Source organism: Nomia melanderi, chromosome 10, assembly GCF_051020985.1.
Source record: "Nomia melanderi isolate GNS246 chromosome 10, iyNomMela1, whole genome shotgun sequence".
NCBI classification, from domain to species: Eukaryota; Metazoa; Arthropoda; class Insecta; order Hymenoptera; family Halictidae; genus Nomia; species Nomia melanderi.
In genome coordinates this window covers 9,077,160-9,100,854 of record NC_135008.1, presented here as the reverse complement: position 1 = coordinate 9,100,854, position 23,695 = coordinate 9,077,160, and the positions used below count along the sequence as shown (strand labels likewise).

At 43.0% G+C, this 23,695-nt stretch overlaps 1 protein-coding gene and 1 long non-coding RNA gene across 4 annotated transcripts in view; both read right to left on the bottom strand.

The window, feature by feature from the left end:
* The window catches only part of LOC143174966 (uncharacterized), a 44,159-nt gene extending 36,787 nt beyond the window's left edge, over window positions 1-7,372 (bottom strand). For both annotated transcript variants that reach the window (XR_012999521.1, XR_012999522.1), the window contains exon 1: window positions 7,166-7,372. This is a non-coding gene — a long non-coding RNA (uncharacterized LOC143174966). The remainder of the gene's footprint in view (window positions 1-7,165) is intronic.
* Fkbp14 (peptidyl-prolyl cis-trans isomerase Fkb14) overlaps window positions 1-23,362 on the bottom strand; it is a 110,140-nt gene extending 86,778 nt beyond the window's left edge. For both annotated transcript variants that reach the window (XM_031982960.2, XM_031982961.2), the window contains exon 1: window positions 23,024-23,362. In XM_031982960.2, coding sequence (XP_031838820.1) covers window positions 23,024-23,262 — 239 coding nt within the window. In that variant the 5' untranslated portion in view covers window positions 23,263-23,362. The remainder of the gene's footprint in view (window positions 1-23,023) is intronic.
* Window positions 23,363-23,695: the final 333 nt, after the last annotated feature.

Sequence of the window (23,695 nt, the reverse complement as noted above, 5' to 3'; positions counted from 1 at the left end):
GAGACTCCATTCGAGTAAAATGACCTACCCAGGACCATCCACTCGTCCTTCGTCTCGCCCTCGAGGTACAGTACCGAGTTATTTGTCTTGCGCTTGATTTCTAGATTCGTTCCGCTACTGCAATGACGACTTCGTTACCATCCGTTACTGGCGTTCTTGTGAGATCTATGCGTCACATTTTGGAAGGTAAATGACAATTCTAAAATATACAGACTCGCGCATTGATTATATTTGAAATATTCAATATTTGGTACGTGTAACAACGTTGCAAGTTGTCTTCTTTGATTTAAGGTTTGCTTTGCTCGGAACATTGGGAAACTTCGATTAATAGCCAAGTTGCAAACTTGAAAGTTTAAAAATTTGAGGACTTGAAGATTTGCAGATTTAGTAATTTGCAGGTTTGGAGGTTTGAAGATTTGAAGATTTGAAAATTTGAAGATTTGACGATTTGATACTTCGAAAATATGAAAAATATGCATCTTCCGATCTACGCTAACAATAACCTTTTCTCTTCACCAACGGGTATCTCGTCTACGCGTTCAAATTCCTAACTCATCTTTTGATCATCGTTCACGGGACAAAAGATAAAACGGGAGCAACGCTTGTCATTCCTTAGATCGTCTGCAAGCAACAAATCGTCATCCTCTCTGGATTACGCGGTCAAAGAAAACTCCGCGCGCCCCCATTCGGCAGTTAATTTGCGTTTTATACGGTTTTCATTAAGACCGGTTGCATACGAGCGCGTCAAGGGGGTGGCATGACACACTCGAAACACTCGTTCGCCTCTTGTCTCCTTTCATTCTCTTCGCCGTTAGCCGGTGGTGGCACGACAACCCTTTTAGGCGAGCTCCCCCATGAGGAAAAACATTTACCACCGCCCATTTCGTCCCGTCCTGCTCCAACCCCCTTTGTCCATCCCCACATTTCCCCCGTTCCTTCGGGCTTTTTGCTTTCCTCTCCCCACCGCACCGTCGACTTCTTTTCTTCCCAGAACCGGCTTCTTTCCCGACTTTTTCGCTCGCCGAGATAGAGGACGGGGTACCTGGGCCAGTACTAATTAAATCCAGCACTGTTCCACGAGGAAACGAGCTAACGTTCCCGCATTTTTCTACCGGCCGCGTTCAGTAAGCCTTGTTTCTTAATTAAAAATATTTACCCTGCCGCAGAACCGCCTCGATTGCCACCGTGATCCGGAGTCGCTAACCGCGCGTATAACGAGACTCTGTTGAGCCGGAAAATAATTTTTATAGCGAAACGATCCTATTAAATCAATACCTTAATACGATTTTTAAAAAGTCCCTCTTCTTTTATCAAACATATCAAGAATTTTGACAAGTTTCTTTTCTTTAAATACCTCGGTTGAAAATTCTTCATTTGAATTTTGGTCAACGAGTATTTCGGAAGCTTTCTGCTACTGTGTCTACAACTTTTCAACATTGCGGGTTGTCTACCGGCAAAGCTCCCTGTCGACACAAAATCCTCAAAGAAAAGGACACGAGCCACACGACCTACAAATGATGCACGACAAAACAGAGAACGGAGTCAAGATTAAATAACCAAACGTCGCCAACATCCCTAGGAACCGACCCACAAATGTCTCAACAGTGACAGTAAAAGATTCATACCGCTCCGAACTCCGAGCTCCGGGTTCCCAATATAATTCACGTCGTGGCCGACATCGAGAGTTCTTCGCCCCGTCCCATTCAAAGGCAGCGCAGAAACCGCAAGTCGGGCTCAGCATCGAGTAGCCGAAATATGCTCAAAGGATGCTGGGCAGACCGGCGCCAGTCGTTTGCCGGCCGGCTAGAAAACGACCCTTATAATCGTGTTCTAAGCCGGCTCGGTTTATCTCGCTCCCCCGAATGAATAATACAGCGGCCAGAAATGTAATTGGACGAGCCGTATAAAGGCCGGGAATGGCCGGGAAGTAGGGACGGACACGCGAAACGAAACAGGCCGCGACGGTAAAAGTACGCGGTCGAGCACGAGGAAGAAAGAAGGGGTCGGCGAGCGAGTCGAGTCGAGATGAAGGGTCGGCAAGTCGAGCGGGATGTATAGTTCCTAATTATTTTGCGAGCGGCGCGCGTTTCCCGGTGAAATAGATTTCAATGTAAAATGAGGGGAAAAGAAAGAGGTTAGGGAACGAGGGAAAAAGGAGAGTACGAGAGAAACGGACGGAAGGCAAGGAGGTATGTATACACTGTGTCAAGGAAGTAGGAAGAGTTTCTGAGCCTGTGTTTACTTTTTTCTTCTTTAGGCACGGTAGCACATGATACCAATGTTTAGCTACCTCGGCCTATATATACAGATTCTGTACTTATCTACTGCTTATATCTTCTGTTACAGTAAGATCTCTGAAACATCTCACTAACCACCGACTCAATAATCTCTAAATTGTCACTAAAGATCGTTTAGATAATCCAATTTAACTCGAAAGTTTTTCAACGGTAGTCTTATTAATAACCTAACGATACTTCGCGCATAAATTAATGAACGAAAGTGTTTTATTATATTTCACGTAGTGGCGTATTATGCAATTAATATCTAATATTAAGCTTCATAACTTTTCTGTATCAAATCAAGTGGGAAGAGTCACCTCTCCAGTGCACAGGGTTGATGTGATAACCCAGATTCCAATGTATACACTTACTACTCCTTTAACACCCTGTATACAGAAGACAGGCGGAAGAAGAAGCAGTGGCAAACGAAGCACGGAGATCCAGCCTCCCCACGGAATATTCGCCGCGTGCGCGCCGGAAAAAATGGCGCCGGGCAGCGCAGCGCGGAGCGGTTTAGGGGGATGAAATACTGGAGCAGTTTCAGGGGGGCTCGCGGCCGCCGAGTATACAAAAGAGGGCCTCTGGCCGCGGATCCCGTTTATGGGTGAGCCCTGTGCAGTTTACACTCGGTATCGAGGCCGGCCCCGAGTATTTCCCGGCGCCGTTAATAACGGAAAAAGCACTTGGCTGGGGAAACGTCTACCCGAACGCGGAGCTGCCCGGACTGAATGCTACAACGGACGTTTATAATCTCGCTCCGGGGGAAAATTGCGATGAGCCGTGCAACGGAGACCCGGGATACGCGTCCCGGCACCGAAAGGTGCGCGCGACTCTTTCGGCCGGGCCCGTTGATTAAATATCCACCAATAGAACTCGCGGCATTCTATCCGCGAAGAAATGGATGTTTCTTTTCTATGGTTTGGAAGTTTGGAAGAGGCAGACTTGAAAGAAGTTTGGAAGAATGTTTGAATGGTTGGGATAAATGTTTAGTGTCGAGGATAAGAGTTTCGAAGCATTTCTCGATGCAATCGTTTAGCTAGACTGGCGCACAATTGTGGTGAAAGTATTGAAGGGAAATTGTAAATATTTATGTATTCTGGTATTTTTGGTTGGCTTATTGGTTTGCTTCGTTTTGGTGAGAATAGATTTGAAGTGAACAGATTGTACACAGGATTAAAGGATGTATAGTGTTAGCTTAAGTTCTGATTGGTTTTAGTAGACCTCATTTAGAAATTAGAGATCGAGAGTGTTTGAGATAGTCAGATGCTTTCACTGCGTGAACCATTAACTGAACAAGGTTAAATTCTGGTTCGAGAATCACAGTGCAGGTTCAGTAGCGTCTTTGGTAATCCAAAGAAAATTTCTAATTAAGGTGATCCCGAGGTGTCAGTAACAAAAGGCGCGCAATAATGGAATATCCGGAAACGTTGACTCAAATGGCGAGGAAAGGAGTCGCCGGAGAAGCGTCGCAACTGCGCGCGTGCGCGCCCATTACGAAGGAAGAGCTTTCCACGAACTGAATGAATATTGCAAGCTGCGTTTAACGTAACACCCACCGCAGGTGAATATGTACAATTCATACTAATGGGAACGTATCGTAATATCGCATCTGCACATCCGACTACAAATTGGCTCTTTAAGCCAATACCGCGCTATTACCGTCTGAATAACGTTGCCCGTGATTATTCCGCGACAATTAGAAACTATAACGCGTCTTATCGCTCGCTGAAACTTCCACAAATTCGCTGAGCCAAGGACAACTTTATGGCTCGGCGAATTACAAAACAGCTTGCTAGCTGCCGTGTACCGGCCGGATTATCGCGTTAAATAAATTATTTCACAACCTGGTCGCTGAGATTCTCTGCAAGTCACTGTGATTCGCTGCGTTCACTTCCCGTGGTCCACGATGATCTCCGTAAAATACAGAAATTGAAAACTTGTACTTAAAATACAGGTTTCGAATGATACGAAGAATTTCTCTGATTAAAAAGATTATTATCTAATAGAACTGTATCATTCGATAAACTGGACTGGTAAATTAAAAATTAACAATAACAATTATATCTGCAATGCGGAAAGTTTGAGTCCCAAGTAATTACAAAATAATTATTACCTTGGACAAACAACAATAACGAAAACTTTCTGCGAATTTAAATTTCCACAGAACATCGCAAGGAAAAGAAAATTCGGTAAAGTTTCGTATACTTCGGCCGAAACGAACGTCTTTTTTTAAACATCTTCCGTCGTGCTTTTGTCAGACGCTGAAACACTTTCTTGGTTAGAAATTCCGATCAGTGTCAAATGGTTCCCTGGACTTGGCCGATATTGAAGCCGGGGCTTAAAAGGTGGCATTATGCGCCAGCGAAAAAAGGCACTGTCGAGCTCGGTGACAACCGGGGCAAACCGTGTCCGCCGGGGGAAGATTAATACAACGCCCCCCAACTTGTCAAAACCGCTCGTTCGAACTGCAACTGTTACACTCCATCCCCGTCGAATTCGTTTATTTTCAATCGGCGACTTTCTGTAGCAGGTATATACCGGGGTATTGTGTATTTACAAACAAATATGAACGAATATATCGACCAGCCTCGAGAGGACTCTGCGGTTAAAGCTTCACGGTTTAGACGTTTTAAGTCGATAACACTGATACAGTAACACGAAATTGATTTTTCCAAAAATGCATAACAAATGTGTAATAGAAAGAATAGCTATATAGCTAATAAACAAATAGTTGCACGTTGACATTAAAACTACCAGATGGGTCAGAATGAGCCATTCCTGATTTCTTCTTTTGCAATTATTAAAAGGATAACAAACGTTCCTCTGAGGAATTATTAGAGAAATTGATTGAACAATGCACAAACTAAATTCTACATTATTTAAAGTCTCACATTATAAAGTCTACATTATATGAACAGTCAGTGAGTCAGTTTTGTGTTAATGAATGTAATGAAATAATTAATTTAAGTCTTTGAATTTCAAGACATACTAAATTGCGATGGCTTTTAACGAATAGTTATAGAATATCCTGTACAACGTTGCTTTAAGTACGTGATTTTGAGCTAAGACGGATCTTATTAGAGTAATTTGCGAGTTGTACCAACACGCTGAGTTTGCATCCGTAATATTGAAACAGCGTCTACACATACGCAGGTGGTAATCATTTTCATCCAGCGTGGAAGTAATTCGAGCATGCGATAACGGTTCCCATTTGGATACACCGCGCTGTCGTTCGCGCGCAGTTCAGTTTCTACCTGTCAATCAGACATGAATTTCAATTAACTGATCCATGCGTTAAGGACGAGACGCGCGATAACGTGTCAACTGTCTTTGTCGCCGGCATCGTTCATCCAAATGGCAGCGTCGACTTAACTAAACGTTTCGTTTTGCTACACGAATTTATACGCCCGCAGAAAAATTGAAATATCGAACGTTAGATTCAATATTAAAAACACTTCTATCGCTAGAGACTTTTATTCGTACAAATACTGGCGTTGCACGAAATACTTTAGAATGGGATATACGAGTGAAAGGATTAAAAATTATTATTATATTTCAACCAACAAATGTCCAATTAATCTCAAACAGACAGTAAATACAATTTCACCGGAAAAATCGTTGAAAATTCGGAGTAGCAGTAACTTCCTTGTTCCATTTGAACCTTTTGCACTCGTACGTCAAACTAGTTACAGAACATAAATCGCATGCTGAGGGTTGAACCTGATAAAAGGAAATACGAACGTAACAGATATTTTCATGAAAATACAAGTCTGTGCGAGCTTTTATATAATTCAGTTGTAACGAGCTGCACACAAAGCTCCGTCATTAAATTTAGAACATTCGTTGAGTGGTATATCGTACATTGTTAGAGTTAATCAAATATTCAACTGAAATGTGACCCCGCGGAAGATGCGGTATTTGAGTAGAAACGTCCGCAGTGGCTACATTTAGCGGCGTAATTAGGCGACAGCGACCCGCGACCCAGTCTTTTTGCCGATCGCCGGCGCGCAGAGTACCAGGCAACAACCCTGCAATTAATTTCCCGGCTGCTTACGATGTCAACGTCATGCGAGAGCTAATTGTCCTTCTATCAACATAATAGAGTAGGCAGTAAACCATGGGACCATCAGTAAGTACGATCATCAGAATATTCTACGAGGCGGGCTGGTATGTACTTTACGACGTGTACTCTGCACCCGGTCTACGGGGATCTGAGCATGACAAGATAATTACTGCACCATGAAATGTATTTACCTAATTCAAGGAATTGAAACTTTCGGCCAAAGGAGCACGAAGTCCCTGAGATTAATCGCTTCGTACTATGCTTCGAACTAGCAACCGCGGTTGCGTTTCACGTGAGAATGGAACCAACCGACTGGCTACGGATTCGACTATTGCAATAAAAAGAATGAATAAAACAGATTACGATCGGTTACTTCGTGGTTGGAACAGCGAAGTGTAAGAGGGTTTACACAAGCTACTAATAGAATGGAAAGTGAAGACTCAAATTTTTTGTGTTCTCAGAAATACTTTATTCTGTACTCTTCGAAATTCTACTTCAATTTTGAACTATGAAGTTCGAGATATCAGTTGAATTTACATTATTCCACAATAAAATTTCTTTCCTGATCTATACGATAAACAAGTCGAATAATTCCCTTTCCTAGAAAACTTGGTTACTCGGATAATCGACTTCGGAAGTTCATGTGACACGCACATGGAGTATTTACGAGAAGTAGAAACGGTAGGTCATGAACAGACTTCAACCGGCTGTCGTTCAACTGCACGCGCACTTAACATTCAAAGTGAGTATACATTTTCGATCCACGTTTTTACGAACGAATAACACAAACGTGCATTCCACTGAAAATTTAATAATGCCTTACTTAAAGCACTTTAACGTTTCGAAGACATTTCCCAGCATTTCGCTAGCACTGCACAAACATCAGGGTCTGCGAACTCACTCATACCGGTTAAACTAAATCAAAATTCTGTATTTAAAAATATACCATGTTACACATGAGTAATAACTAATCACATACTCTTAATTAGTCAACCGACCAATGAAAACTGAACTCCCGGCCCAAGAGAGGAAACCGCGTCCGACGAAGCGAACAGGAAACGCAAACAAAATATAAGAGGAAAAGATTGCGGGCGGGGACAAGATAAGCGTGACCAGCTTTTCCACGACGTATCGGCACGTGGTTTCGGTCGATGCTAGCTAGGCTTCAGCCGGGAAAGGCGTGCGACGCGAGATAACGGGTGCGCTGGGTGCGCACATCGTCTCCGGGAGTCCACGCGCGACGTCGACGACGCGGAGGTTCGCACGGAACGATAACGTTATCGTGACTCGCCTCCTCGTTATCGGCCTTTCGTGCCCCGGGACCCTCCCGCCCCCGACCGAATGAACTTTCAAGGTAATCGAGTGAGGACGGGGGCGAGGGTGGACTCGTGGTCTGCACGCTAAACGGTCTCGGGGCCGAGCGCGCGCCGCCCACCGAACGAAACACGCTGTTGCTTCGGTTACGACGCGGTTAGGACAAACACGGGAAAATTATGGGCTCGAGCCGGCCAACTTGCTCACGCGCGAATAATTGATCTCGTGAATGGGGAACGAGCTTACGTGCGTCGGTTCCCCGATGCGGCGACTCTACAGCGCGGTCGTGTTACTTTTATTGCCGACCGAGGCCGCAACTTCTCGCCGCTTACGATAGCTCCCGATTTAAATGGTTACCACTGCGAGCCCTCGTTTGGGGAACGCTGCTTTCATTGGACGCTGATGGCGCTGTTAGGAGACGATTCAAGGGGTTTTTATTTGAATCAAAGGAGCTGGGTCGGGGTTCATGGATTCTGCGAGTGATTTTCTTGGGACTGACTGTGGTTGGGTTTGAGGATGGAAGAGACTGCTTAGCTGAGGTTTGTTGGTTCTTAGGAGAGTTGGATGTACGTTGCATATTGTTTTGTTGATAATTGGATTGGAGATTTTGATGCGTTTATGGGAAATTTAAAAGTATGGAATTTAACTCTTTGCGATAATAGTTGTTATGGTATTTGTGGAAGGAGACCATTTTCTATCGTAATTCTACTTTTTTAGTTATATTCTTATAATTTTAAAGGGCATGACAATCGGGAGTCTAGGGATAATTAAACGTAATCGTTCTATTCTACACTCTTTTCTGTGAATAATTTTCAAAAATAGAATATTTGTCTCGACAAATTACATGAGATCTTTATTCTGGTCTGCTGTGAAACTGCATTTCTAATGATTCAATTTTTCAGTAGTCAAGTGGCGTATTTTTTAAGAGTATTTAGTATAGAAACTATTCTAGTGCCACTTTAATAAAACCAAAATTTAAATATATTTTAAAACACGAAAACACGAAGTACATTTCAATTAAGACCAAGTGAAAAATGTTACGCGACCGAATGAGTTTATTGTGCAATTGGGACGCGTCGACGAATTACAGAATGTTATTTTCCCTCGTATGAATATATTATAACGCACGTCCACGTTCCGACCATGGAAAATCGTTCGAAAACGCAGTTATTAAAGGAAGCGGAAATTCGTTTCATTTGTGAAAGTCAAAGCTTTCGGGCGGTATGCATTCGGCAATGATAATCCGAGCGGAAAACGCGGAAACGCACGCGATATTATTACAATAGAACTGCCAGCAAATGAAGCGTCAATATTTACGGAATAACCTTTTCGAAAACAAATTAGATGGAATTTCGACAACCGTGCCACTCACCATGGATCATTATTTAACATATCATAGAACGATCGGATAACATTGATAATAAAACGTTCTCAATAGGAAATTGTTCTTTTCCCGTGGAATTTTGATTAGAGGAAAAAGAAACGAATCAATGTTATCCGGTCGTTTACCATTTATTCGCGTGCGTAACAACAATCTTCGCCGACCTGATTGATGGCTAACATTTAAATAAATTCAAGTTGTATATTTACGGTGTTCACGGCATTGCTTTATTAGGTAAAGGCATGCTTGAGAAAGAAAAGTGCAGCGAACCGCCCAAGATCGCATGCTTGAACGATGCGGATTTACTTTCCGCGCATAAATCACATAACAATAACAGTTCCGCTATGCGTGTCGATTCCCCATCATCGAAGTATCGATTGCGGCTCGACTTGTAAACACGTCACTATTTTTGATTCACCGTCGAGACGAACCGTGAGTCAGCTGAAATTAGAAATCGATGCGCTTTCAGGCATGGATCTAGTCATTTCCTCAAAAATATACTGTACTATCATCTTTCTAGCACAAATTGTGCCATGACAATTTCAAAAGTATTTTTCATGCATTTTCTACAAAACAGTGATTCGACACTTTAATCGAAGAACATATCCAAGAACATTACAGCTAATTCACTCTAGCAATGACTGAAATTCTTTTAAAAAATGTTTAAGTAAGACAGATCAACCCAAGAAGTTCATATTTATTCCTTCAATAATATTTACATGGAAAGGATTAACCATTTGAGGACGAATGTTATGATATTAGTTACATCAGATATTCGTATTTATAATGAAGTTTTAAACATGTTATTTTATTATTTAAATAACAGAAGATCAATATACAATCTTCTTTTATAGTATTTATAAAATTGACGGGAAGAGTCTTTGATATTTCTAGAAATCCTCGTCTGCAAAGGATGTAATAATTCCAAGATTCAAGTTTAGCGCATCGTGTTACGGTTTCTGTGTCTGTCAACAATCGAACATCCCTTAATAATTTAATTTTGTCCCGTCGTATCCAACATTGAGCGAATTCATCGCGCCCGACCACCCGACGCGACGTACAGTGATAAAATATCGATGTTTCTACGGCGAAAGATCAATTTTTCAGAGTTCTTAAAGAAATAACATGAATTCGTTCAATTAAAAACGGAATATCTGCTAATAACAAATACAACAAGTTTCGTAAAAAATACTAAACAAATAAAAGTAATAGTAAATATTGAGAATAGACCATATATAGTGGATAATATATTTTAAATATCGAAACACAACAATAATCCTAAATTATTACGTGTAATCCTATTCAAGATAATTGCAATTTTTCCGTGGAATTATTAAGAAACATAAAACAATCTTTATTTCTATAAACATTACAAACTTTTTAACCGGTAAAACTACGATCTTGCCCACTATGCGGCGATCGACGCATATTTTATGCGTGAACTCGAGAGTGCACTTGCGACAGCCGAGATGATGAACAGACGTATTCCGCATTAATTTAACCCGGCGCGCCGGCTTCGCTACATATATCGTCTATTTAACTAAACAAGCCTCGCTTCGGCCAGGGAGCTTCAACTTTCTCCAGCACAACCGTCCCGCGGCGGTCGTAATTATTTGCGCCGAGAGCAACGGCACCAACCGGCCACCTAAACGAACCCGTGTAAATGGAACTCGTAATTCAAACGAACCGTCCCGATGAGAATTATTTAGAGCACGATCTTTTCGGGTTGAATTTGATCGGCTTCGCGATACGATAGCGATTTTCTTCGATTTTTTCAAGAGAAACAAATGAAAATTCTACGTAAATGTAAGATTGCAAGTGAATACTCTATGAAGTAAGATGCAACCATTTATCCGTGTAAAATATTGTAACAACGATCGATTGTGATGATCAATTCGCTATTTAAAGTTTGAAGATCGATTTAGTGAATACAGAATTCGCAGAACAGCGATCTCGAAAATACAAAAATTTCTTAAACTCACGAGATTTATCTTGTAAGTAGAAAGAACCGATAATTTATAAACTGTGTCAGAGAGTGGTTGAATTTTCGAGAGAAGTTTTGATAAATTTCACAATTTTTATTAAATTCTGCTTTCGAATAAAAGGAAATACAGCGAATCGCACAATGGTTCGAACTTCAAGGATCGCTTTTCTTGGACGAAGGAAAGTTTCGCGTTCGACAAATCGAGCGAAACACACATAGGAACGGAAACCGGTGTTTCCCTTCGAGTTCTAATTTCGCTAGTTTTTCATGGCGTAATTGATCATCTTCTTGCATCCGGCAGCGTACAAGTGTCCCCTTACACATCGCGCGGTATATTCGCCGGTGGCCAGCCGTAATGACCAAAGTTTCGCGAAAGGGGCGACAACTCTCCGCAGGGAAAAAAAATGATCGTTCTTCTGCGGCAGTTTGGGCAAGGGACTTCGAATACCCATTAGAAATGCCGCGAAACTTCGGAAGTCAATCGAAACCGACGAAAAATGGACGGTCCGAGGTGTTACGTGAATCCAACACGCCCCTAAAGTACCGTCGCTTCTGTTCTTTCTCTGATCATCATTTTTCTTGTCAATTTTTCTTCATCTAATTGTCATTGAGCTACTAAATCAACCCTATTGCTGTAGTTAATATAATCTAAAATAACTTGAGATGACTAAACTCAATATAACTTTAAAATCAACTCTTAATAGTTCAAATTTTCTGAGACTCGGACAACATACTTTACACATTCTACTTTCATTCTTTCTCCTTTTGAATCGACAACTGTTGCATTAATGGCCGAAGCTCTTAGCGGCACGAATTCTTTCCAGTTGAATTAAAAAATTAAATTTTACATTTGAAAAGTAAAACCCGGGAATATAAAGTAAAGTAGAAGTCGAGAATGTGTTACTTAAAAGGTTGAACTAAGTAAATTTTTTAAGTTCAACATTTGGAAATCAAAAGCCGAAAATGTGTTACTTAAAGAGTTGAACTACGTCCAAGAATCGAAGTACAAAGGATTAAAGTAATTCTCGATCCCATCGAATCAAAGACGTTCTTTCTTAGATCACGTTCCCCTGATAAGGCCTCAACTCAGACAACGCTTTTAGAGCTTGTAGAGCCGGCGGTTAGGTCTACAGCAAATTACATTGTCGAGAGTGATAAGTGCGAGAGACGGAAGCTCTAATGGCGCAAATACAATTTGGAATAGCGCGAATTGATCTCGTATAAAGCGTCTCGGTGATTCCTGTTATTACCAGGATAAAGTTCTCTGTGGCTACCATTGAAGCCTGTAAGCGCGGCAACAACATTTCACGGCTTTTGATCATTCCAGATCATTCAAACATTTTCCACGGAATACGTGTCGCATTCACGGACTCAACCAATAACAGTTCGTGTGACTTTCACCTCTCCTCGCTGGTATTCGTTGAATGTAACGTGCAAAAGGTAAGTTCCTCATCAAAGTCCAGGCCAAATTAAGCAACAAACTGCTAATGAATGAGGCAAGCATTGCATTTCTAATCAGTAACTAAATTAATATTTATATAAATTTAAACATTCAAAGGGGAGTATTTCCAGCTTCATTAATTTTCAATTCTTCGAACCTTCACCTTCGAACCTTCTCTTCGATTCGCTGTCAATCACAAAAACGAGTTAATTCATTAATTACTTACAACGCGCAAAGCTTTCGATCCTTCCTTTCATAAAACACGAGAACTTTATTCTTCAGTTACTCGAAAGCGATCGCGGCCGCGACATTTTCTCCGATCTGACCTAAGCCCTAATCTGTCGATCCGTGAATATAATCGTCGACAGCGCAAAAACTAGAATCGGATGACGCGAACGTTGCGAAACGCAACATAGACCTCGGATCCGCGCGTTAATATCCGCCGTGATTTCCTCTCGTTACCCGAAGCGCTGGCGCGAGGGCCGCGCTGTTTCCACTTGGTAAACAAGTTCAAGCCGAGCCGCGACTGGATCCGTGAAACGCGACGAAATAATCGACTACGTAAACGCGGGGAGCTTCGACCGATCGGTAACCGTGTTATTGGGACGGGAATGCGTGACGATACACCTGACGCGTAATCGGATAGAAATGTAACGCGACGCAGCGGATCATTTCTATTATATTATTCCCTTTGCTTCGATGAGCGTGCAGCGGCGGGCATTCGATTTTCCATTTTCTCGCTAGGAAATGAATATTTTAGTCGCTGGGAAAGGCACGCTTGTCACCGGCCGTTGCGCGTTGCTTTGAACATCGAAGCTGACACCGAGTTCCTTGTAAATACTCAAGAAATCTAGACATGAATTTCAGACTAATCAATGTAGGAAAAAAATACAGTGAATTCTCAGCGATTCAAGGGTTACGCTGAAAATGAACTTTTGCTTGGAAGCGGCAATCCTTTCAAAACTAAGTCTGCACCGAAACTAATGTACAAAATATAACAGGAATAATAAAAAGAAAGGGAATAATACATGTCAGCTATTTTTGATGGTAAGTCCATTTTTGGGAAAAAATGAGTTGAAGGTAGTTCTAGTGTGATATAGATATCCTCTTTTTATATTAATAATCATAGCATCGATGGCATACGATATCCTTCTAAATTAATCAAAAGGACTGTAACATGTTATCGCGAAAATGTTTTCTTTGGAAGTGGAATAGGTCCATCTATAGCTGTAAAATCGTTTATTTTCTGTAATAATTTTATTAATTTTTATTGTATAATCAAATCTACCACGTTTACGGTTTTATAAACGTTACCTGAATCGATTAACGTTCGCCAATATTTCTAAGTTGTTTCAAACCCTTAAATATCTCAATGTATGAAATAATGTTCTTATACCACTTTAAACAGGAACGGCTCGTATACAACACTGATGATAAACCACTTCGCCCATTATCCTCTTCCAGCATGGAGAATCAAATATGCAGGATACAAAACGTACGTCCACGATTATTCACGAAGATGAGAAGTGTTACGGTTCATCGATCCATTTTCCGTGCAAGCAGACGTTCTCCAACCGAGCATGAAGTCACGGAGAGCTGCGCGAATCGTTTAAAAGCGAAAGTGAACCAGCCCGAGCCGGTCTTCTTCGTGTGGTCCGCGTTCCCGTTGCATAACGCAATCATTGGCCGCGATTTAATCGCGAACGGGACGAGCAAAACGGCGAGATAAGAGTATACGCGCGGCAATCTTGACGAGTATCCGTTCACCGGTGCCTCCCCATCCCGTTAGATTCGACGTGTCTCATTTTCGTTCGTGGGATGGAGAGAGTTCCCAGACTAAAGCGCGCCGATGCAGTAAAATGTTCTAATATTACACGAACGCGGGCACGGTACACGCGGATACACGCTGGAAATGCGATCAAATAAGCCGGCCGCAATTATCCAGCATACCGTACAATCGTGTTACAACCTCCGCCGGCGTGCACGGTTTTTAATTGAATTTAATCGTGCCATCGTTCAAGGCCGAAATTACCGATACACGTGCGCGCCTGTTTTCAATGCACCGGTAAACACCGCTGCGTTTCGGAAGAATATCAATTAACGGATCCGTTCGTTCTCGCTCGATTAAACGCGAATCGCCGAAATTACTTAAAACTTCGGAAGACTCCCGCAACAAGCAACAGTTTCGTTCCTAGATTACAATTCGGTTTCCGAATCGAAAATTTTATTTGCGAGGAAGGTCAAATCGTTGCTTCTAATATTCTCGATCGTTGATACGACACTCGTCTCCAAAGACAGAGTTCTCTTCAATACTAGAACTATCGTACCATTCAAAATAACTGATCTCAGTTTCCTTATCTCTCAGTTACTAATATCTTAACAGTATCGAATATCTAAAATGATTTAAAAATTGAATATTTCCATTCGTATACTATAATAAACATCTGCAGAAACTAAACAAATCCATTGTCACGATTTTTATGAAGATTACGTATCAATCATAATTAGACTCAATATTTCCAGAGCTAAAGCCTGACAGTATTCGATGAATCGTTTTTAAACTCCAACCAACAACGACGAATAAAAAAGAATTCTTTTCACGCTTCACTTTTAGTCTACAATTTGAATACAATTTTCTGTCACTTCGGGAAATGATCAGAAACGGGAAGAATCGTTATAACAGCTCACGATCGCTGCAGGTGTAAACTTATCGTATGCCTTCAGCATGAAAATGTAAGAGGTTCACGTGGAAATCTAGCGCTCGATAAGGGTGCGATATAAATTGCCGGGGAATTCGTCGATCACAACGGGCCCGCGCCGCGAATAGAAACTTCGCGCGGTGGTTTACGGCTGTGCTGCGAGTGACGCGCGTCAATCTGTCGGCGCTTTGCATAATCGGCCGCGTTCCCGAGCGCTGGCGGTGCATCATGCGCGGTGTTCGACGTCGCGAAATAGAAAGAAGCCTAAGGGGACCGGGGAGCTCGCTCGGCGCGAAACGTCGCAGACGTAACCTCTCCGATCCCGATAAACCAAATACGATCCGAACCTTGACAGTCGTTCGGGGACGGATCCCCGGTGAACGAGGGAGGTACGAAGGTGCCAAACGTTTGTCGACAAGACAACCATGAAACGAAGAACACGGTGTTCGTTCCGCTAAACCGGTGACCGACACGCGACAAGCAGGTTTCTTATCGGTGACCCGAAACGTCTCGCATCCACAAATATCGATAACGCTCATTGATAACGCGGTTTACTGGGAACACATAACCGCTGAACGAAATGATAATAAGAGACGATAATGTAAATGTAACACGACGTGTTAGTTCTTGGAAGTAATGAAACGATCGTTGAATGCCATGGGAACTCTTTGTTTAAAGTGTTCTTCTATTTCATAGGCTCTGTATTGTATTTCATATTAGATTAGAAGCTTCCGGTTTTAGGTTTCCTGATTCTATCGATTGTTTTTAATGGAAATCACTAAACGACGACTAAGAAAAACGACGGGTCTGTATTAACGAATGATTCTGTACGTATAAGAGATGAGTAATTGTTAATTTAGGAACCGGTTTTTATGTTAATAACTCGTCACGTACATGATAGACCAAAGTGAATCGAATCACTTTCCCCTAACACTACAGAAACAAGATTACTTAATAACAACGAAACAGAATGTCTAAATGATTCTGTCGTGAATAAGAAACAAAGGACGATAAATCCAATCCACTACATAACAAACATAAATAATCTTTATTCCAATCCGATTCGCCCCATCGTGAAACCCCGAAAACACCAGTAAACCGTTCCAAACATTCATCCTCGCGTCAATCCCCATTCAACAGCTCTGGCAGCCACCACGAAGAAGAGGCCAAGAATTAAAGAATGCGTTCTCGTCACCCTGTCGGGTCCTTTTACTCGCGAAACCCGGTGAATCGCGTCTCGCGAATGGACCCACCACCTTTCACCCGCGGCCTGAATGGCGTTCTCCGCGTAAAATCTTCGTAGCGTCCTGGAATTCGAGTGGACAATGTTCACGCGGCCTCCTAAGCGCGCCTCCTAGTCGTATGAAACGCGACGCTCGCAGCGGGGACCGTGGAAGAGGGCCAGAGCGGAGCGGGTTCGCCGAGCGTCGTTGTGTCTTTCCCTTTTTCTTCGTTTCCTCCGCGGCGACCGATATGCGCGCCTCTTTATTCCGCCGGCGGCGAACATTCACGGCTCGCGCTCAGAAACGCCCGCCTTCAGAAATGTGCATCGCGCCGCGGACTTGACACGCTCGCGAGAAACACGGGGAACCAGCAGAATGGGAACGGGGTAAACGAACGAACGAACGGGGCACGCCGGAGAACAGGGGCGCGGCCGACGAGAGTGCATTAAAGCCTCGGAACATCCGCAAGAACAAAAACTGACACGGCCCAAAGATTTACTTTGGGAACGCGCGTCGCGGCTAGGTTCGGTTTGGGGAAACTTCGGAGCACACACTTCAGCGCGAGACCGGTGAATCGACGCTCTCAATGTCAACCGAAATCTTCTGAACTACTACTGGTTAAGTAGTCTAACGGGGAGCGAGGATTTCTGACTGCGGACAGCATTGACGCTGGATCTACCGATTGATTAGATCGACTTTTTTAAAGATTTTTATGTGGAGACTCTAAGAGTGCAGCTATTGAGATTTTAGTTGAGTCGAGATTTAGTTTAAGCATTGGTGAATCAATTTCTTCTTAGATTTGTTGGAAAAGCTTCGGTCGTTTTTTTATAATTGTGAAGCTATAATAATGGTAGAAGAAGTATTTGGAAATGGATCGGTTCCAACCATTCGGCAGTCGCAGTGTTAAACGCGATGCATATCGGGTTTGTCGATTGACGCGTCGAAGACGGAGCTCTTTTTGCTTTCCATTTAGACGGCACATAAGTTAAAAAATTGCATACGTAAATAATAGGCGCGGTGATAATCTTTAATGAATTTAATCACTTTAACCAATAAGTTACTTCGTCGTTATTCGTTTAAGTTATACTTTAGCCTGAAAAAAACATCCACGAGTACTCTTCCCGAAGTATTGGAATCGAATTTGATACTCTCGGATATTACAAATTCCGAATAAATTTACCCCGCTTTCTATTGGAAAATAAATCCGCTTATTCAAATATTTAAATTTCTAGGCAAATGATCTCCGGGGCGGCCAATTATCGGAACATTTGATAATCTAGATTGCAGATTGTCGCGACCGTCGGCTTATCGGATTTTCGATGCTCAAAATGACGACTGCTCCAGATTAACCATCGCCGAACTCTTTTATGTGACCCACTTCGATCGAGCTCAGCATTGTTCACGCTTCTCACGCGTTGAATTTGTGCACCGCGCGTGCGGATGCATTTTTTCGATTGCCGGGACACGTATTCGAGCCTCACCGATACGGGTAAAATATTCAAGATAAAATAACACTACCCGCGAGAGCATCGGTATCGATTTCGTCTGAGTAAATTCTACAGATTCTGTCGCGGTAAAAAACTTTTTGCTGCCGCGAAATATCCAGAAATATTTGGGACTGCGAAACATTTCGCGGAACACCGATGGAGTGTTTCATTTGAAGAAAGAACAAATTTTATCGATATTTTCGGGACACGGGGTTACGTAATGCGCACTGCGCCGGTTCCGTGCGAAGCTGCCATGCATTCGTGTGCAATGATGCACTTACAAGATCCAAATAACGTTTCCTCGGATGAAACTACACGTTTCCGCGCATACGTTTACCAGCTTTTTCCCACACGCCAGTTCTTATTATGTTCAAACTAAACTTTATCGTTAAGGTGGCGAACCTCATATCGAGGCACATGCAAGACGTCAGAGTAAAATAATTACTGAAATACTGAATATTCATGAAAAGGCGAATGGAGCAGATAACATAAATATTTTTCACACATAATTTTATTAGATAATCGACTTCGAACGTTTACCTAACACACGAGCCTCGGTATGCATAAATAGAAACGGTAAGTCATGAACAGACATTTCTACTAGAAAATTTTATTGCATACTTTCGATTCAGTTATTCACATAAAATCATTTCCTTTTTGTATGTGTTTCTCGCTTATTTTGATAATACTCTGCGTAAGGGTCTAATAATATATAAATATTTCACGGTTATAATTTCAAGTAAGTAAAAATGCATATTGTTCCTTTATTTCATCGTTTATATTACCTTTTATTTTCACTGGGCAGTAAGTCAGAATTCTTTAAAATTCTCAGCACGGTAATGCAGGGGATAATTTCCGAGAGAGCGGGGGAGGAGGGAAAAAATGCAAAATTTCTTCATATCCTACGATCGAAGCTCCACGCGTACTATCCGTAATATCGAGCGCGCCGCGTCAGTTCACCGTCCCCGGTGACCTCCAAACGTGGCATTAACTTTTGCCGGCGCAGTGCGTCCGCCGGCTCCTCGATTAACGGTATTGGTAACGGCCTACGAAACAATTTAGACGAGACAGCGCGCGGTCACCTGCCACGTCTATCGTTCCCGTCCTCGAATATGTCGCGCTTTCGGATTCGACTGGATCGACGAATTATTTTCAGCATTTCGTAATTGACCGCAGCAAGCGGTCGTTGAACCTTCGACTGTTACAAAAATAAAGGAGGATAGGAAATTTGCTTCAGAATTGGAAAGCGAATTATTTCAACTTTCTGGACAATTTTTGGATATCATCATCAATCATGAGAGATTGTTTACATGTAGCAGTTTTTTTTTGTGGATTTCCAAGCAAAATCTGTTAAAAATTCTTTTTCTTCTGCTTGAAAGATGTGTATAAATATTGAATAAATATTTTTACTTTCACCGATGAATTTTTCCTTGAAATCAAGTAATCATTTTAGGTATAGTGAAAAGAAACATTTACATCTTAGTTCTATGGACATTGATTTACCCACTATTTCATTGTCTCAACGATATAATAAGAAAAATCGATTCGATCGATGAAAAAGATTCGAGACGACAGAAGTCAAAAGTAGAATATATATGTCAATGTTCATCGAAATAAAGCGGAAAGTTGAAAAAAATGGATGCATCTGTAAATTTCCGAACACGATACACCACCGTTGCAGAGCAAGCCGCGTTACGTCGCACAAAGGGAAATTCGTCTGTTTACCGTACACAATATTTTTTTACATTTTAATTAATGTTAACGTCAAAGCGAAGCACGCCGGCAGGAACGCTCGCCGTTCGAAGCGGCGCGAAGAGGGAGACCCGTTCAAACGGCGCGTTTGCATCAAGCAAAACGTTTCGCGGTAGTTTTAACGAGCAATAATTTAAGGGGAATGATTATGAAAACACGAGAGAACGCTTATATCTGGTCGTAATATAATATTCGCTGGATATTGTGGCCCTCAAAGGGTAGACTGACCGCGTGATTCTCGCCGGTAATATCGAAACTGATCCCCAAAGAACGCGACGAGGCAACTTTTCGCGGGCAAAATTTCCCGTGAACGAGTTTTGCTTCGATTCTACTCGGCCGGGGCTCCTTTGACGAAACACGTTCAACATTCGTTTCACGGAAGTTGCGACATTGTTCGAAATCGAGCAAAATCCAATTCCGAAACGTATTACACGTGAAAGATGCACTATTAATTGCACTACTAATTCAGTTCGAAAGACACCTTTCAAATTGAAGGAAAATCCGTAAAAAAAAACTTATTATTACACTCGTGAATCATTCGCGAATCATGCTAAAAATTGCATCGTTAACATTCTCCGCTTTCAACGAAATTTAAATATCGATGATACAGAGTTGCGAAATAATGTATAAACTCGATCGATATCGAGAACCAGAATTATGATTTAATGACCGACTGGTACACGTTGCTGCAAAAAATGATTAGATAGTGTCGTTATCAGGGACGGGAAAGATGCGATTATTTAATCGGACGAAAAGGGGGGTCGACGGTGCACGCGATAACTTATCTTGTTTATTCGTGAACACTTTCGACGACAGATAACAAAACCGTTATTGGGTTCATCGTCGTAGAAGAAGTTTTCGTCGAGATCGTTCGCGAGTCACGTACTAAAAAAAATTCCGTTGGCGACTTAGGCGAAAACGCGAACGCGTAATTGGTTTCCCGTTGAGTGTAACGCAAGTGTGCCGAGCGAAGAGAGCGGGAGAGAGAGTTCCCCCACGGTGGACGTCGCGAAAAGCAAAATCCCCATCGATCAACTTGGGCCGAGTTTGTCACCAACGGTTCGAGGTGCAATTAATTCAGCGAACGACTTCCTGGAACGGACAGCCGGCGAACGTAAGTAAACCGGTCGTCAAATCCGATTTCAAGGCTCGAAGACGGCCCTGAAACGCCTCGATTGTTTCGTCGTCCACATTCCTGGCTATCGACACCGATACTGGCTATCTAGCCGGTGAACAACCGACAATCCAGTTTAAAAATGTTTAATAGCTTGAATAACCAGATAATAATATATTGTAACCATTGCGTTATCAATTGACTGATCATTATTTATATTTATCTTTGGTACGAAAGGATAAGCGATATATGAAACGCTCGAGATTTTCGAAGCGATCAACGTATTAACACCAGAATGATTTGTTTTAGTTTCCCATTATCATTTTTACAAGGATTATACATGAGTCGTATTAAATGATCAGCAGTTTTGACATTAAAATTGTCGGTTCTATGCATTGCCGATTCAGTAAATTCTAGCAAAAAAGAAAAGTTCATTTGTAAAGATTTTACGTAAAGCGAGTAGAAGAAAAGAGGATAATGAATCGAAGATGTCGGTATCACGATAGAAGAAATGAAATTATAGAGTTTTTAAACGCTGATGCCATCGAGATTTCAAAGAATTTATTCGAAACACGCTATGTAATTCCATCGAACAGACGGCTACAAAAAGAGTACACAAACACATCGAACGGATAACATTAACGGAATACTTGCCGGGTCATCTGTTTACGCGTTGCCCGCTGAAAAACCGTCCGCGTTGGCAGCGCGCGCTCTCCAATCGCGTGAGAGCACGTTTCGCTTCGGGACGAATCGCCACAGTTAAATCTTCCCGCCCGACGATCGCGTGGATCCCGCAGCGGTCCACGTCGGTAGTTCCAACGCGACCCGTGCGCACAGGCGAGGCCTGCTCGTCGGAACGAGACACGAATCGTTTCCGTTCGGGGGCTAGCTAATTAACCTCGTTCTCTCTTTCACGAAAATGTTCCACGACAACGCAAAAGAGAGTAATAAAGTTCCTGGGCCCTTCTACTCGACGATTTCTCCCGTACAGAAGCTCGAAGATCTTCGAAACCTCGGAATTTAGAGGGAAAATATGCTGAAGAAAATACTCAGAAATGAAAGAGAACGTTCGTGAAAGGGAATATGGAGAAATTAAATAAAATATTTATAAACGAAAATTACTGGAAATTTAAAGCGTACTCGAACTTAAAGCGGGGATATGGTTGTGAACATATTCGGAGGTTTAAAAGTAGGTATATTCAGGAAATGTTTACGTGCGAACGGACGAAGATCTCATTAGCCGGTTAATTACGATCTGACAAGAAACTTTTCGGCCGTGCGCGTTATAAACGAGTAACTTCGTCTTCCAGGACGTCTACGAAGACAAATATTCCTATCCGAACTCGCTGTAGAAGGCGCAACAATCATATGATTCTCACTATCTCACGCCTGAGCGAATTACAACCGGAACAATAAAAACGGTCGTTCGTTAACTGACCATTTATGACCGATCGACCAGTAGCAGTTCGGATCGTCGAACCGTCAGTAAAGTAATATCCTTCCTCCATTCAAATTCAATTTCATCGAACTAGTTAATTCTATTAATTCGAAATAATCAGCGGAAGTTCGCCACCACGAGCGTTACACGCTGCGAAACAATGGGACGTTCGATCAGTATCTGCGAACCTTGTGTCAACGAACGATCATCGGAAAACTCCGACATTCTAAAACCGGTTAGAACCGCGGCAATTACCGCCAGCCTACGGACTCTCGTCGTGACATCATCTCGTGCCACGTATGTACGAGGAAACCGCTAAGAACCGCACATGGCACGCTCGTGACCTCGAGCCGGAGAACTAGATCGCCTAGTGTATTATTCGAAAGTGTTCCCATCTACATTGAACGAAAAAACAAGAGTAACACCAGAAAGAAGCATAAAAGAGAACCTGTCACAAATACTGACATCAGAAATAAACAAAGCAAACCCCCATCTCTCTCCACATTACATCGAACGAAGTTCCCAACATTTCCTCCAAAAACTAAACCCATCTAGAATACTCGTCACGCGTGTCACGCATCGCGCCACGAACGTCTTGTTCGAAATGCGTTCTAACACGAATCATCTGAAATGTGTCGATGCGAATGGCATCGCATAACCCAGTCCAAGCAGCTAGCGTGAACGTGGTCCCGTACTCCGAGCGACGAAAGACACGTGCACCATCCCGACGCAGAAACTTGGCGCGATCGATTCACGAATACCAGCGAGAAAGTCGTTCGCAACGCGTGGGCGTCTCGCGGCCGATCCGTCGAAGGGCCCACGCTCCGATCGGAGCGGGTGTCACTGACCTTGAGTCGAACTTGGTGCCGTCGAGCAGCGTGCCGGTGTAGTGCATCGTCAGCTGGTCCCCGATCTTCGACTTGGTGTCGCATACCTCCGGGACGTAGGCCTTCTCGACCTTCAGCTCGGACTTGTTCTGGTCCGCTCGGGCGAGAACGATCAGCGCGGCGAACACGAGTATCACCATACGGGTGGCCGCGAGCACAACACTACTCGCGCCGCTGTTGGTGCCGGTACGGGCGGACATTATTGTATGATCGCTGGTTACGTGCACGGGGTCTGACTCTCGGTTCGCGCGCTGGCCGAATGCTCGTGAGCAACTGAGTCGTAGCTGTGCCGTGCTCCGCCGAGCTACCTTCGCTGCCCGCCCACCCACCCCTGCCGCCAGCCGGCTGGCTGCGCTGTTCTCCGCTCTCTCCCCGAGAGTTCCGGCGAACGCGTTGGAGAAGGACGAGCGTACCCGTACCGCCACATTGCGCCGTCTCATTGGCCCCATGGAATATGTAGGTCTCTGCCTCGGCCTCTTTTCCTCCTTCCTCCTTTCTCCGTCTTCCTCGCTCCGCTTCTCTCTTCTCTGTCCACCATCCACCCACTCCATCTTTCTCTCTTCATTTCTCTCTCTGTCTCTTCTTCTGCCTTTCTCTCTGTATTTCTCTCTCTCTATCTTATTCTCTAGCTCT